The sequence below is a fragment of the Ranitomeya variabilis genome, chromosome 2 (genome assembly GCF_051348905.1).
Source record: "Ranitomeya variabilis isolate aRanVar5 chromosome 2, aRanVar5.hap1, whole genome shotgun sequence".
NCBI lineage: Eukaryota > Metazoa > Chordata > Amphibia > Anura > Dendrobatidae > Ranitomeya > Ranitomeya variabilis.
In genome coordinates, this window is record NC_135233.1 from 291,508,110 (window position 1) to 291,521,068 (window position 12,959).

A 12,959-nucleotide genomic window follows, 5' to 3' on the forward strand; every position below is an offset into this window, starting at 1 on the left:
TTGGTGCCTTCTTCTTTTTTCTGTATTTTTACTATTGTATATAAAATCGTAATCAATTTGACTAATTTATGGATTCTTCTTATAAAATTGCAAATCTTTCTTATTATTAATTATGCCCGTATCTATAAAGCTGTACTGTTTATCAGTACAATGGTAGCCAAAACTTTCGTGAAATTTTGGTTTTCATGAAGTGGCAGCCAAAACACAAATTTTGGATTTCACGCAGTTTGCTGCTTCAGTGTTTTTGGATCCTAATCACATGTTTCTCTGGTTACTGAATTATAATTATTGCTTTTAATATGTTTTTAAAGTTTTATTGACAAATCCATCAAGTTCATGAAAAAACTCAATGTTTAATGTTGACTCTTCTTTTTCAAGACTTCTGCAAATCTTCACGACAACTGGATATCAGCTTCTGGGCCAAATCCTGACGGATGACCCATTATTGCCTAATCAGTGATTGGAGTTTATCACAATTTCCATGTTTGTCCAGCTATTTTTTGAGGATTGACCACAGGTTCTCAATGTGATTGAGATTTGGGGAGTATCCTAGCCATGGATCTGACATTTACATTTTTTGTTCAGGAAGCCAATTAGTTATCATGTTTCTTTGGTGTCCATCATGCTGCAAAAAGCATTGCCCATCACCAAATTGATCGTAGATCATTAGGGGGAAGTTGCTCTTTCAGGATTTTTAGATCCCATTCTTTATTCATGGCAGCCTTCATAGGCAGAATTGTGAGTAACACCAATCTAATGGGGGTTCTGCAGAGCATATAATCACCCCAGTCCCCTGCAGTCCAATCCTTGTACTTCCTGCAAAGTTATTTTCTCCATTGAAGTCCCCTTCGGACTGTTTGAAACATCTGGAAAAATGATACATCCTCCAAGAGCAACTCTTCCCAACCCTCCAGAAGCAATTTCGTGATGAGTAATGCCTTTCCCAGCATGATGGAGATCATGTCTCAAGGCAAAAGAGATAACGAAGTTGTTTGGTGAACAAAAATTTACAATTTTGTGCCCATGCTAAGGAAACTCCCCAGATCTTAATCCCATTGAGAATCTGTCAGCAATCTTAAAAAGCGGGTGGACAAACAAAAACACAGAAATTGTGATAAACGTCAAGCACTGAATAGGAATGAATGGGTTGTAAAATAAGGGTCAACACTGTAAATATTGAGATTTTGCATAACCTTATTCATTTAAAGTTTATGTATCAATAAAAGTTTAAAAACTTATGAAATGCTGATGTTACTATAGTTACCGAAGTATTATCTGACTAAAAGATCTAAAAATACTGAAGCAGAAAACTAAAATTTGTTTCAGTCTCAAAACTTTTGGCCACGACTGCATAAAGTCAATGTTTCGTTTCTTCATATAAAAAGTAGGATTTTAAACCTAAATTCAAACTTTTATCTTGATTTTTATGTCCAGGCAGCACCAGGGGTTCATAAAAGGATGTTCAGAAAGATTCAGAATCTGATTTCTGCTTACACTAAACCAGGTCAAGGGATTGCTACCCATCTGCAGTACCCAGTTGAGAGGAGTATGTACCAAAAAACACAAGGTAGTACTTATGAAATGTGTATTGTAACCTCTTCACCCCGAAGCCTGTTTTCACCTTCCTGACCAGGCAAATTTTTTACAATTTTGACCACTTTCACTTTATGAGGTCATAACTCTGAAATGCTTCAACGTATCCTGAAAAATATTTAGCATTAAGAATGTTTTCTCATGACATATTTTACTTTATTATAGTGGTAAAATTTCTTTGATATGATTTGCATTTGTTTGTGAAAAAAATGGAAATTTGGCAAAAATGTTGAAACTTTTGCAATTTTCAAACTTTTAATTTTTATGCCCTTAAATCAGAGAGTCATATCGCACAAAATAGCTAATAAATAACAATTCCCACATGTCTACTTTACATCAGCACAATTTTGGAAACAATTTTTTTTGGTAAGAAGTTATACGGGTTAAAAGTTGACCAGCAATTTCTCATTTTTACAGCAAAATTTGCAAAACCTTTTTTATAGGGACCACCTCACATTTGAAGTGACTTTGAGGGGCCTATATGACAGAAAATACCCCAAAATGACACCATTCTAAAAACTGCATCCCTCAAGGTGCTCAAAACCACATTCAAGAAGTTTATTAACCCTTCAGGTGCTTCACAGGAATTTTGGGAATGTGGAAGGAAAAAATAAACATTTACTATTCTTTCACAAAAATGTTCCTTTAGGCCTAATTTTGTTTTACTTTTGCAAGGGTAGCAGGAGAAAATGGACCATACAATTTGTTGTGCAATTTCTCCTGAACATGCCGATACCCCATATGTGGGGGAAATCTAATGTTTGGGCACATGGCAGAGCTCGGAAAGGAAGGAGCGCCATTTCACTTTTTGAATGAAAAATTTTCTGTCTTAGCGGACATCATGTTATATTTGGAGAGCCCCTGATGTGTCTAACTAGTGGAAACCCCCAACAAGTGACACCATTCTAGACACCAGACCCCGTAGGGAATTTATCTAGATGTGTATTAAGCACCTTGAACCCACAGGTGCTTAAAAGAAGTTTATAACATTAAGCTGTGAAAATTAAAAAAATCACATTTTTCCCAGATAATTTTTTTTTAGCTCCAAATTTTACATTTTCATAAGGGTAACAAGAGAAATTGTTCCATACAATTTGTTGTGCAATTTCTCCTGAGTTCACCAAAACCCTATATGTGTTCAAAATTTACTTTTGAGGCACAGTGCAAAGCTCAGAAGGGAAGTAGCACCATATTACAGTGCAGATTTACCCCCATAAGGGACCCCATTTTGGAAATTATACCCCTTTGGGAATTTATCTACAGGTGTAGTGATGATTTTGACTCCAGGGGTGTTTTCCAGAAACAGGCAGCAGTGGATGTTGTTGAGTGAAAATTGCAAATTAGCTTTGTGAGTTGCCCGCCAAGGCCTAGGGGTACTCGGTACCAGGTCCGGTCGTTGTTAAAGGGGAGGTCACGGTGGCGGTGACCCAGTCCATGGCCCTGGGTGCCCAAGTAAAAGGGGAACAACCTTTAAAGGGGATGTGAAAATAATAAAAGTTTGTGATGCCACCTGTGGTCCTCAGTAAGAGGTGACCCATGCTGCTTAAAGGGGTCCTCTGGGGTCGATGGTGCTTGCAGCAAAGATGGTGTCTCTTCCCACAGGTAAAGCGGGGATCCCAAGGGCTCCCGGCGTTTTTTTTTTTTCCAGAGTGGTGTGGTGCCAGAAATAAACGAAGGACACGGGGTTGCAATGTCTTTACCTGGTTTACTGTTTACAGTCATTTTCAGTCCAGGGTACTGGCAAAAGGTGAAAGTGGAGTTCAGGCAGCCTGGAAAAAGATTGAACCCCCTTGGTCAGGTCAGATTGGGAGCCTTCCACTATGCACTGAACATTAGTCCCTTGCTGCCTGTGCCTTTCTGGCAAGGTACTCTTTCTCCCTTGTCCTAGGACAATACCTGCATGGTAGGCAACTCAAGCTGTTTCCTTGGGGTCTCTATGCACGGTGACTCCGGGCTCTGATGGTTGCTGTACCTCAGGTGGGTGTGATGTGGGCAAATCCCTTTCAGTTTCCTGCCCTCCGGTTCTGCCATGGGACTTGTAGTTCCCCACAGCCTTGGGCTCCCGGTGCCCTGTTTCTGTGCTCTAGCTTAGAGGGAGCCCACTCGCAGCTCTCCTCTAGCTCCTGACTTCTCCTGTGCCCCTTCTCTGTTCCTTGTCTGCACCAGACTACCTAACTCCTCCTCCAGACCAGAATGTATATAATCTAGGGAAGTTCCCCTGAAAACCGGGTTCAGAGCTCCCCCTTCTGGCCTGAAGTCAGAAAGTGTTGCATTTAAGATTACCTGTCAAAGGGACCTTCCTCATTTCCAAGCATGGCATCACCCTCCCTGAGAGGAAGGCAAGACCACTGTGGTACCTGAACCCCTGGGGTGCCACAGTTGTAGTGGCCAGTACACTATAGTGACAACGACATTGCAGTCTCCAGTACTTTATGCCCAGCTCATGCTTCTGGAAACACGCAACTGTAAATTAGGCGGGCTCTGATCACTATAGAAATGCCAAACATGTGGGCGCTATGTTGTTTAGGCACACTGGGGCTCAGAAGGGAGGAGGGGTTTGGATTTGGGTGCGGAGAATTTGCTGAATTTCTTTTAGGGAGTGAAGAGCCATTTCGCTTCTCCAGAGCCTTTGTACTACCAGTAACATGGAAGCCCCTATATTTCCATTAACAGATGACAGACCTGAGTGGGGATTAGCTTTTTTTGTGTATTGAGTGTAAGTATTTATTGGGAACATTTTACATAACGTTTGGGATCACATTTATCTGGCGCTCTACGCTGACCACTCTCTTTGCGGTTTCCATCTAAATCTCTGAGTGATGTGATTCATATGACACCCCCGAAGGATCAATTCACTATAATGAGGCAGCAGAGTTAATCTGGACTCCATCTGGCCTCTGTTCAGCGGTGTCCTTTTCAGAAGCGCACAAAACTGTGGCCGACGGCACTTTCATGCAATCCTAAAAAGACGAACACCGCCGGATCACAGGTCCTATGGCGTCCACACTGCTTCCATCTGCCTCATTATAGGGAATCTTCCACCAGGGGTTCTGTCCTAATCATGTATTTCAGAGATTTACACGGGAACCCTGATATAAGCGCTAAGCACAGACTGCAGGATAAATGTGCGCAAAGCCTTACTGCGATCTTTGGGAGGCAGAATGAAAAAATCCACAGCACGTGAAGAATTGGTTTTATTTATTTTTTATGCTGTTCTTCATGTGGTAAAATTGATTAGGCAACTCTATTCTTCGGGTCGGTGCAATTACAGAGATACCAGATTTATGTAGAATTTTTATGTTCGGCTGCTGTCACACACTAAAAGACGCTTTTTATTGTGAAAACTAGTTTTTGCATTACCATATTTTGAGAACTATAATTTTTCTATATTTCAGCCCACAGAGTCATGTGAGGTCTTGTTTTTTGTGGGACGAGCTGACGTTTTTATTGGTACCATTTTTGGGCACATGACATTTTTTAATCGCTTTCTTTTCTGATTTTTGGGAGACAGAATGAATAAAAAGCAGCAATTCAGGAATTACTTTTAGTTTTTTTATACCATTCCGCGTGTGGTAAAATTGGTAAGACCCCTTTGTTCTTCAGGTCAATACGATTACAGCGATACCTCACTTATATTGTTTTTTATGTTTTGGCGCTTTTACACAATAAAAACTATTTTATAGAAAAAATAATTATTTTTGGATCATTTTATTCTGAGCGCTATAACTTTTTTATTTTTCTGCTGATGGAGCTGTATGGTGGCTTGTTTTTTGTGGGACGAGATGACGTTTTCAGCGGTATCGCTTTTATTTACATCTGTCTTTTTGATTGTGTTTTATTGCACTTTTTGTTCGGTGGTATGATGACAAAGCATTGATTTTTTATTTTTTTTTACGGTGTTCACTGAAGGGGTTAACTTGTGGGACAGTTTTATAGAGTGGATTGTTACTGATGCGGCGATACCAAATATGTGCACTTTTATTGTATTTTTTTAGTTACATAAATAAATGCATTTATTGCAAACATTTTTTTTCCTTTTTTACAAGACATTTTTACACTGTGTAATTTTTTTTTTTTTTTTTACTTTTTTTTAACATTGTCCCAGGATGGGACATTACTTTATAATATCAGATCGCTGATCTGATGTTCTGCAATACAGAGTATCAGGTCAGTGATCTGACAGGCAGGGAAGGAGGCTTCTCAGGTCCTGTTCTCTGCAGGCTCTGGGAAGCCACCTTACCTGCAGGACTTGGAAGGACCCCACGTTCATCTTGGGGCCGGGAGTCTCCATGGAGATCATCAGGACAGCGTGATCACTTTACGTTGTCCTGATGAATGGCGCAGGGAGCCCTGACTACTACTCACTGCTGACAGTGGCATCAGAGGGGTTAAATGCCCGTGATTGGTGCTAGCACCAATCGTGGGCATTGCTGCTCACATACAGCTAACAGCCGCACGCGATTGCCGCAGCTCTCAGTGTGAGGCTGTGCAATTATGCCTCTGTACTAGTACTGCTGTTTGCGCAAATGCAGCTCCCACAGAGTAGTACTAGTATGGCGCATGTCGCAAAGGGGTTAAGACTCTATTGATGTACTAATAAGTTAGTAATTATGTTATTGATGTAATTACTCTCCCATGTTTTCCATCTAGCCCAGACCGGCACGACAACTTCTTCAAGCCATTACTCGTCTGCAGAGTTTACTACAAAAACCAAAAACACATTGGACTACTCACATTTCTATCAATGTCCCATCTATTTTCAACCTGCCCAAACTCCTCATCCTATTGATACCTTAATGTTGAGCTTCTGTTGCCTTATTTGTCCATATCATTGCATCTGCTGTATGGCATGGTAACACTACTATTTTTAGCACCCCGTATGGTTAAAATGCCCCCTTTCTGCTCTCCAGATGGTATAATTACCCACTAGAAAATTTTAATGCCCTCTGTATGTGCCCTAGACAGTAATAGTGCTCACATTTTGCCCCCTACCAGAAAGTAATAAGTCCTCCTGTTTACCCCTTTGACAGTAACAATACCCTGAGTGCCTCTTAAATGCCAATTTAATATTCAATATTGACCCCATTGTGCTTCTAAAAAGTAATAATGCCCCTGATGCACTCACAAACGCCCCATAGAGTATGATGGCCCACACAGTTATTATATCACCACAGTAAATCTCCCCACACAGTATGATGGCCCCACAGTCGTCTCCCCTTCAATAGTTGGATATCGGCACAGCCTGTACAAACACTTGCTCAAAAAACCCCCGAACAATATATAATCACCTAACCCTGGATCCTGCTGAGTCCACCTGCACAGTCAGCATCTCGCGCAGATGCATTACTTGAAAAACTGATTGACAGGTTGGTCACACTTGTCAAACATACTGTTTGACAAGTGTGACCAACTTTTTACTATTGATGTTGCCTATGCAGCATCAATAGTAAAAAGACCTAATGTTAAAAATAATACAAAAATAAAAAATCGTGATATTCTCACCTTCCGGTGTCCCTCGCAGTGTTCCCGCTCCTCGCGATGCTCCCGTTCCTAATAATGCCTCACGGCAATGACCCCAGATGATGTAGCATCACGCGTGACCGCTACGTCATCACAGGTCATTGTCGCAAAACATCCCTGAGAACGGAAGCATCGCGAGGAGCGTGAAGGCTGCGAAGGACGCCGGAAGGTGAGAATATCACGATTTTGTATTTTAATTATTTTTTTTTTTTTACAGATATATCGTTCCCAGGACCTGAAGGAGAGTCTCCTCCCCTCCACCATGGGTACCAACCGCACAGGATCCGCTTACTTCCCACATGGTGGGCATAGCCACATGTGGAAAGTAAGTGGATCAATGCATTCCTATGTGTGAACATGCTGCGTTTTTTCCCAGAATACGATTCCGCCGTGGGAAAAAATGCAACATATGCACAAAAATTGCGGATTGCATCCTAATAATAGGATGCTTATAGAATGCTTTATCGCATTTTTATAGCGAAAAACCGCAAAAAAACCCGCAAAAAATCCTGAACGTGTGCACACAGCCCTTAGAGTTAGAACTGAAATCTGCACTCCAAATGACAGATGGCGCTCCTTCATTTCAGAGCCCTGTTAAGTATACAAGTGGCAGTTTTCAACCACATATGGGGTATCCCTGCATTGAGGAGAAATTGCTTACCAAATTTTGAGGTTAATTTCTACATAGTACATCTTACGAAAATTAAACGTTTGGTGCTAACATAACAGTTTACTGGTAAAAATGTTTTTTTTTTTACTTGCACATTCCAATGTGGGTTTAAAATCCTCACCACACTCATAGATAAACTCGTAAAATCACATATGTTTTTTTGCTGTTCTGCCACCTTAGGGGCTCTACTAATTCCAACCAAAAATTACACTCCAAAGTCAGATAAGGCTCCTTCCTATCCAAGTCACATCATAAAACCAAAAAGTAATCCAGCCACTTATTGGAGTATCACTATGTTAACAAGAAATTACATAACAAGCTGCTGGGTCCACTTTATCCTGTTACCTCTTATGAGAATTAAAAATTTGAGGCTTAAGCATCATTTTAATAGAAACAACTTAATTTGTCATTTTATGTAAATGTGACCGCATCCTCAATCTGTTCAGGACAAATTTGCACTCCTTCTTTTCTGGGTCTGACAGTGTGCCTAAACAGCAGTTTTTGACCCCATTTAAGACATTGTCACTTTCGGGAAAAATTGCATAACAGATTATGAGGTTCATCTTCTTTTATTATCTTAATTTTAGGCTAAAACAAATATGTTGTGGAATTAATGTAAAATTTAATTTTTACATTCCTGTGCTATAAACTTTTGTGGAGCACCTGCGGGTCCAAAATGGTCACTACAACGCTAGCTGAAGTCCTTTAAGGGCAATGTTTCCACTTGTAAGGCCGGCGTCACACTGGCATATTGCATCCGATGCGAGAGCATCGGATGCGATATGCTAATGACACTTGGCTCCTACTCGCAGCAGAGCAGGAGCCGAGTGTCATGCGTCTGTGCTCCGATTCTTTCGCACAGGGAGGATCGGAGCACAGCTGCAGAGGAGGCGGAGAAATGAATTTCTCCATCTCCTCCATTGCTGGGGTCCGCTTATAACGCACATCACTCGGATGATATCTGAGTGATGTGCGTTGTCTCACTCGCACCCATAGGCTTATATGGGTGCGAGTGAGCCAAGAGTTTTCCTCGGTCCGAGACAATCGCAGAATGCTGGGTTAATTACCGTGAAACACCTGAAGGGTCAATAGAGTTTCTGACAACAGTTTGTAATACACTGAGGGGTAGAGTTTTTTAAAAAGGTATCATATTTTGGCATTTTGAAATAAATAGGCTCCTCATAGTTATTTCAAACTTAGTAGATTTGTATAAAAATAGGAGTTTTAAGTTTCTTTGAGAAAATGTAAATTTTCTACTATATTTTTAATCCTTCTAACATCCTAACAAAATAAAAGATGATGTTGACATAAAGTAGACATGTAGGAAATATTATTGATTAACTATTTTGTGTGTAAGAGTCTAAAAATTAAAAGTTTGAAATTTGAGAACTTTTTAACATTTTTACCAAATTTCATGAAAAACATAACCCAACCCCCCACAAATTTTATTGATCCAAATTTACCACTAACCTAAAATACAAAGTGTTATGAAAATAAATCTGAATCACTGGGATATGTAGGAGTATTCCAGACTTACTATCAGATAAAGTGACACAAGTCAGAATTGAAACCTGGGGACTGGTTATTAAGGAGGGGCTTGGATGCTTGTACCTTATTGGTTAAAACTAAAGCTTACAGTAGTCTCTCAGGTCTGGCACCAGGGCCGGACTGGCCATCGGGCAGTTCTGGCAAATGCCAGAAGGGCCGGTGGCAGTAGTGGGCCACTCGAGTGTGCCGCTGTCGGCACACTTCCCCCGCTGTCGGCACACTCCCGGCCCCGCATTCAAGTATACCGGCGTCATAGACGCCGGTACAGTTGAATGCAATGATGGAGGAGAGAGTGTCTGCTGACGCTCTCTCTCCCATCATTCCCCACTCTGCCTGCTGCTGACACTGCGGGTGCACGATGACGTCATATCATCGTACACCTGCTGTGTGACCGGGTGGGCAGACTGCAGCTGCTGAGACCGGAGCCAGGAGTAGCTCGGGGCAAGAGGAAAGGTGAATAGAGTGTTTTTATTATTATTATTATTATTATTATATATCATTGACTGAGTTATAATGGGATTGTGGGGCTATTGGGGGGCTGCATTACATTCTATGGGGCTGGGCTGCATTACATTCTATGGGGCTGGGCTGAATTACATTCTATGGGGCTGTGCTGCATTACATTGTATGGTGGCTGTGCTGCATTACATTATATGGGGACTGGCTGCATTACATTCTATGGGGGCTGGGCTGCATTATATTGTATGGTGGCTATGCTGCATTACATTCTATGGGGACTGGCTGCATTACATTCTATGGGGACTGGCTGCATTTCATTCTATGGGGGCTGGCTGCATTATATTGTATGGTGGCTGTGCTGCATTGCATTCTATGGGGCTGTGCTGCATTATATTGTGTGGTGGCTGTGCTGCATTACATTCTATGGGGACTGGCTGCATTACATTCTATGGGGACTGGCTGCATTACATTCTATGGGGCTGGCTGCATTACATTATATGGGGGCTGGCTGCATTACATTCTATGGGGGCTGGCTGCATTACATTCTATGGGGGCTGGCTGCATTACATTCTATGGGGGCTGGCTGCATTACATTCTATGGGGGCTGGCTGCATTACATTCTATGGGGGCTGGCTGCATTACATTCTATGGGGGCTGGCTGCATTTCATTCTATGGGGCTGTGCTGCATTACATTGTATGGTGGCTGTGCTGCATTGCATTCTATGGGGCTGTGCTGCATTATATTGTGTGGTGGCTGTGCTGCATTACATTCTATGGGGACTGGCTGCATTACATTCTATGGGGACTGGCTGCATTACATTCTATGGGGCTGGCTGCATTACATTCTATGGGGGCTGGCTGCATTACATTCTATGGGGGCTGGCTGCATTACATTCTATGGGGACTGGCTGCATTACATTCTATGGGGCTGGCTGCATTACATTCTATGGAGGCTGGCTGCATTACATTGTATGGTGGCTGTGCTGCATTACATTCTATGGGGGCTGGGCTGCATTACATTCTATGGGGCTGTGCTGCATTACATTGTATGGTGGCTGTGCTGCATTGCATTCTATGGGGGCTGGCTGCATTATATTCTATGGGGCTGGCTGCATTACATTCTATGGGGACTGGGCTGTATTACATTCTATGGGGGCTGGCTGTATTACATTCTATGGGGCTGGCTGTATTACACTCTATGGGGGCTGGCTGTATTACATTCTATGGGGGCTGGCTGTATTACATTCTATGGGGACTGGGTTGTATTACATTCTGGGGGGCTGGCTGTATTACATTCTATGGGGGCTGTGCTGTATTACATTCTATGGGGACTGAGCTGTAATGCTGGATACAGCTGTGATTATATGTTATATAGTCGTGTTACACTCCCCTCTCTTCTTGTAACCTACAAGTGAACAAAGATATTATACAGTCACCATGTGACAAGTGGGCCTGTGTGACTTCAAATGCCAGGGCTGAATTTTAGTCCCAGTCCGGCCCTGTCTGGCACGGTTGTATACCTGTTAAAATCTGCCATAGGGTGCCAGTAAAGATTCTACATGTTCAAGTGGGAGTTAAAAAAAAAGTTTTAGAAAATATTTGAAAATAATTAAGCAAATAATAACGCTCAAAACAACTCTATTTCCTATTTATTATGGAATAATATGTCAAAGGAAAAAACTCAATTGGTTTAGCCACAATTATAATTACCTGAAGTATCAAATAATCAAAGTAAATGCCAGAATTTCAGTTTTTAGAATTAGTGCATCAAATGTGGGATTTCAGTTTACAGTTGATTATCGTTGTATCGATCAACTGATTAATTAGCTGTTGGTGTTTAACTGTATCTGAATTCTATATCTGATTGGTTGTTCTTTCCTAACTGCAGATTAACAAGGGACATGGACCGCTTCACCTTCTTCACGGGAAAAGATTTTTTGTCTGAGAAAATATAATTATGTACATTTTAAAGGTGTTTATGTGAAAAATGTGACATATACTCTTTCTGTATTGCGTTTATTTAAAATGATGTTGTCTTTTTTAATAAATACCTTAATCAGGTAGTCTAAAATCTCATTAACATGCTGACACTTTATAGATTTGCAAATGTATGAAAAGGATGTTCTGTCTGCCCTTGTCCATTAGTAAGAGTGAGTCCATCAACCACTCCCTGCATTACAAGACAGTCAAAAATAACTCACAAAGCCAGAAGACAGCTTACCAACTCTTCTGAGCTTGGGAGGAAACTTTCCTGTATGTATCATGGACTGAACTACAAGCTACAATGATACTTAAAGGGGACTTGTCATGTGTCCCTCGCAAACAATTAGTTTGTTACCTTGCCAAAATCCCTGTGCTCTCCTGAACCTGCCACTGTTTTCCGTTTGTAATTTTGTCTCTCCATTGTGGAGATATGCTCTTATTTCTTTTTTTGTTTGGTGCTTATTATTCTTGTGGTCCAACAGGGCATTTCACCAGATTTTTCTCTTGAGGTGGGAAGCCCTCTCTCTCTCTATGACATGGCCCAATCACTTCAACAACATCTGAACCTGGTTTAACAATGCGATGCTGTGCAGTAGTTTTTTTCCTCTATGATGCTTTTGAATAACTGCTTGGTAGCATGTGAGCCTGGTTGAACAGTCTAATCTCTTGCTGTCCTTCCTCTCTATGTCTCTGCCCAATCAATGTTCAGTAACATTTGAACCTAGTTGAACAGTGTGATCTTGTGTTGCAGTCCCCCTCTATGATGTTGCTTATTCACCATTTGGCAGCATCTAGACCTGATTGAACAGTGTGATCTCATGCTGTAGTCTTTCACCTCTAAGATGTTGCCCAATCACCATCCAGCGGCATCTGAAGCTAGTTGAACAGCATGGTCTTATGCTGCAGTCCATCCTCTCTATGATGCTGCGCAATCAATGCTTCATCTTAACCTGGTTGAACAACTTGCAAAAGGAATGACTACAGTGCAGCATGACACTTTCGAAGTTGGTTCAGATGCTGATGAGCAGTGATTTTGCCATGTCAAAGTAAGGGAGGACTACACTCGGTCCCGGATTGCTAATCTGCCCAGCCCGGCAGATGCCCGGTGGGCTGGCAGCTCTGTAATGCAAAGTGGGCCACCACGACCCTTTAAATCAGGGGTGGGGAATCTCTGGCCCGCAGGCC

At 41.6% G+C, this 12,959-nt stretch overlaps 1 protein-coding gene across 4 annotated transcripts in view; it reads left to right on the forward strand.

Annotated features, from left to right (window-relative positions):
• The window catches only part of SH2D1A (SH2 domain containing 1A), a 58,328-nt gene extending 46,454 nt beyond the window's left edge, over positions 1–11,874 (forward strand). For 3 of the 4 annotated variants that reach the window (XM_077285111.1, XM_077285113.1, XM_077285112.1), the window contains 2 exons: positions 1,435–1,567; positions 11,680–11,874. In XM_077285111.1, the coding sequence (XP_077141226.1) occupies positions 1,435–1,567; positions 11,680–11,684 (138 nt within the window). In that variant the 3' untranslated portion in view covers positions 11,685–11,874. The remainder of the gene's footprint in view (positions 1–1,434; positions 1,568–11,679) is intronic. The other variant, XM_077285114.1, reaches the window with a different exon arrangement.
• Positions 11,875–12,959: the final 1,085 nt, after the last annotated feature.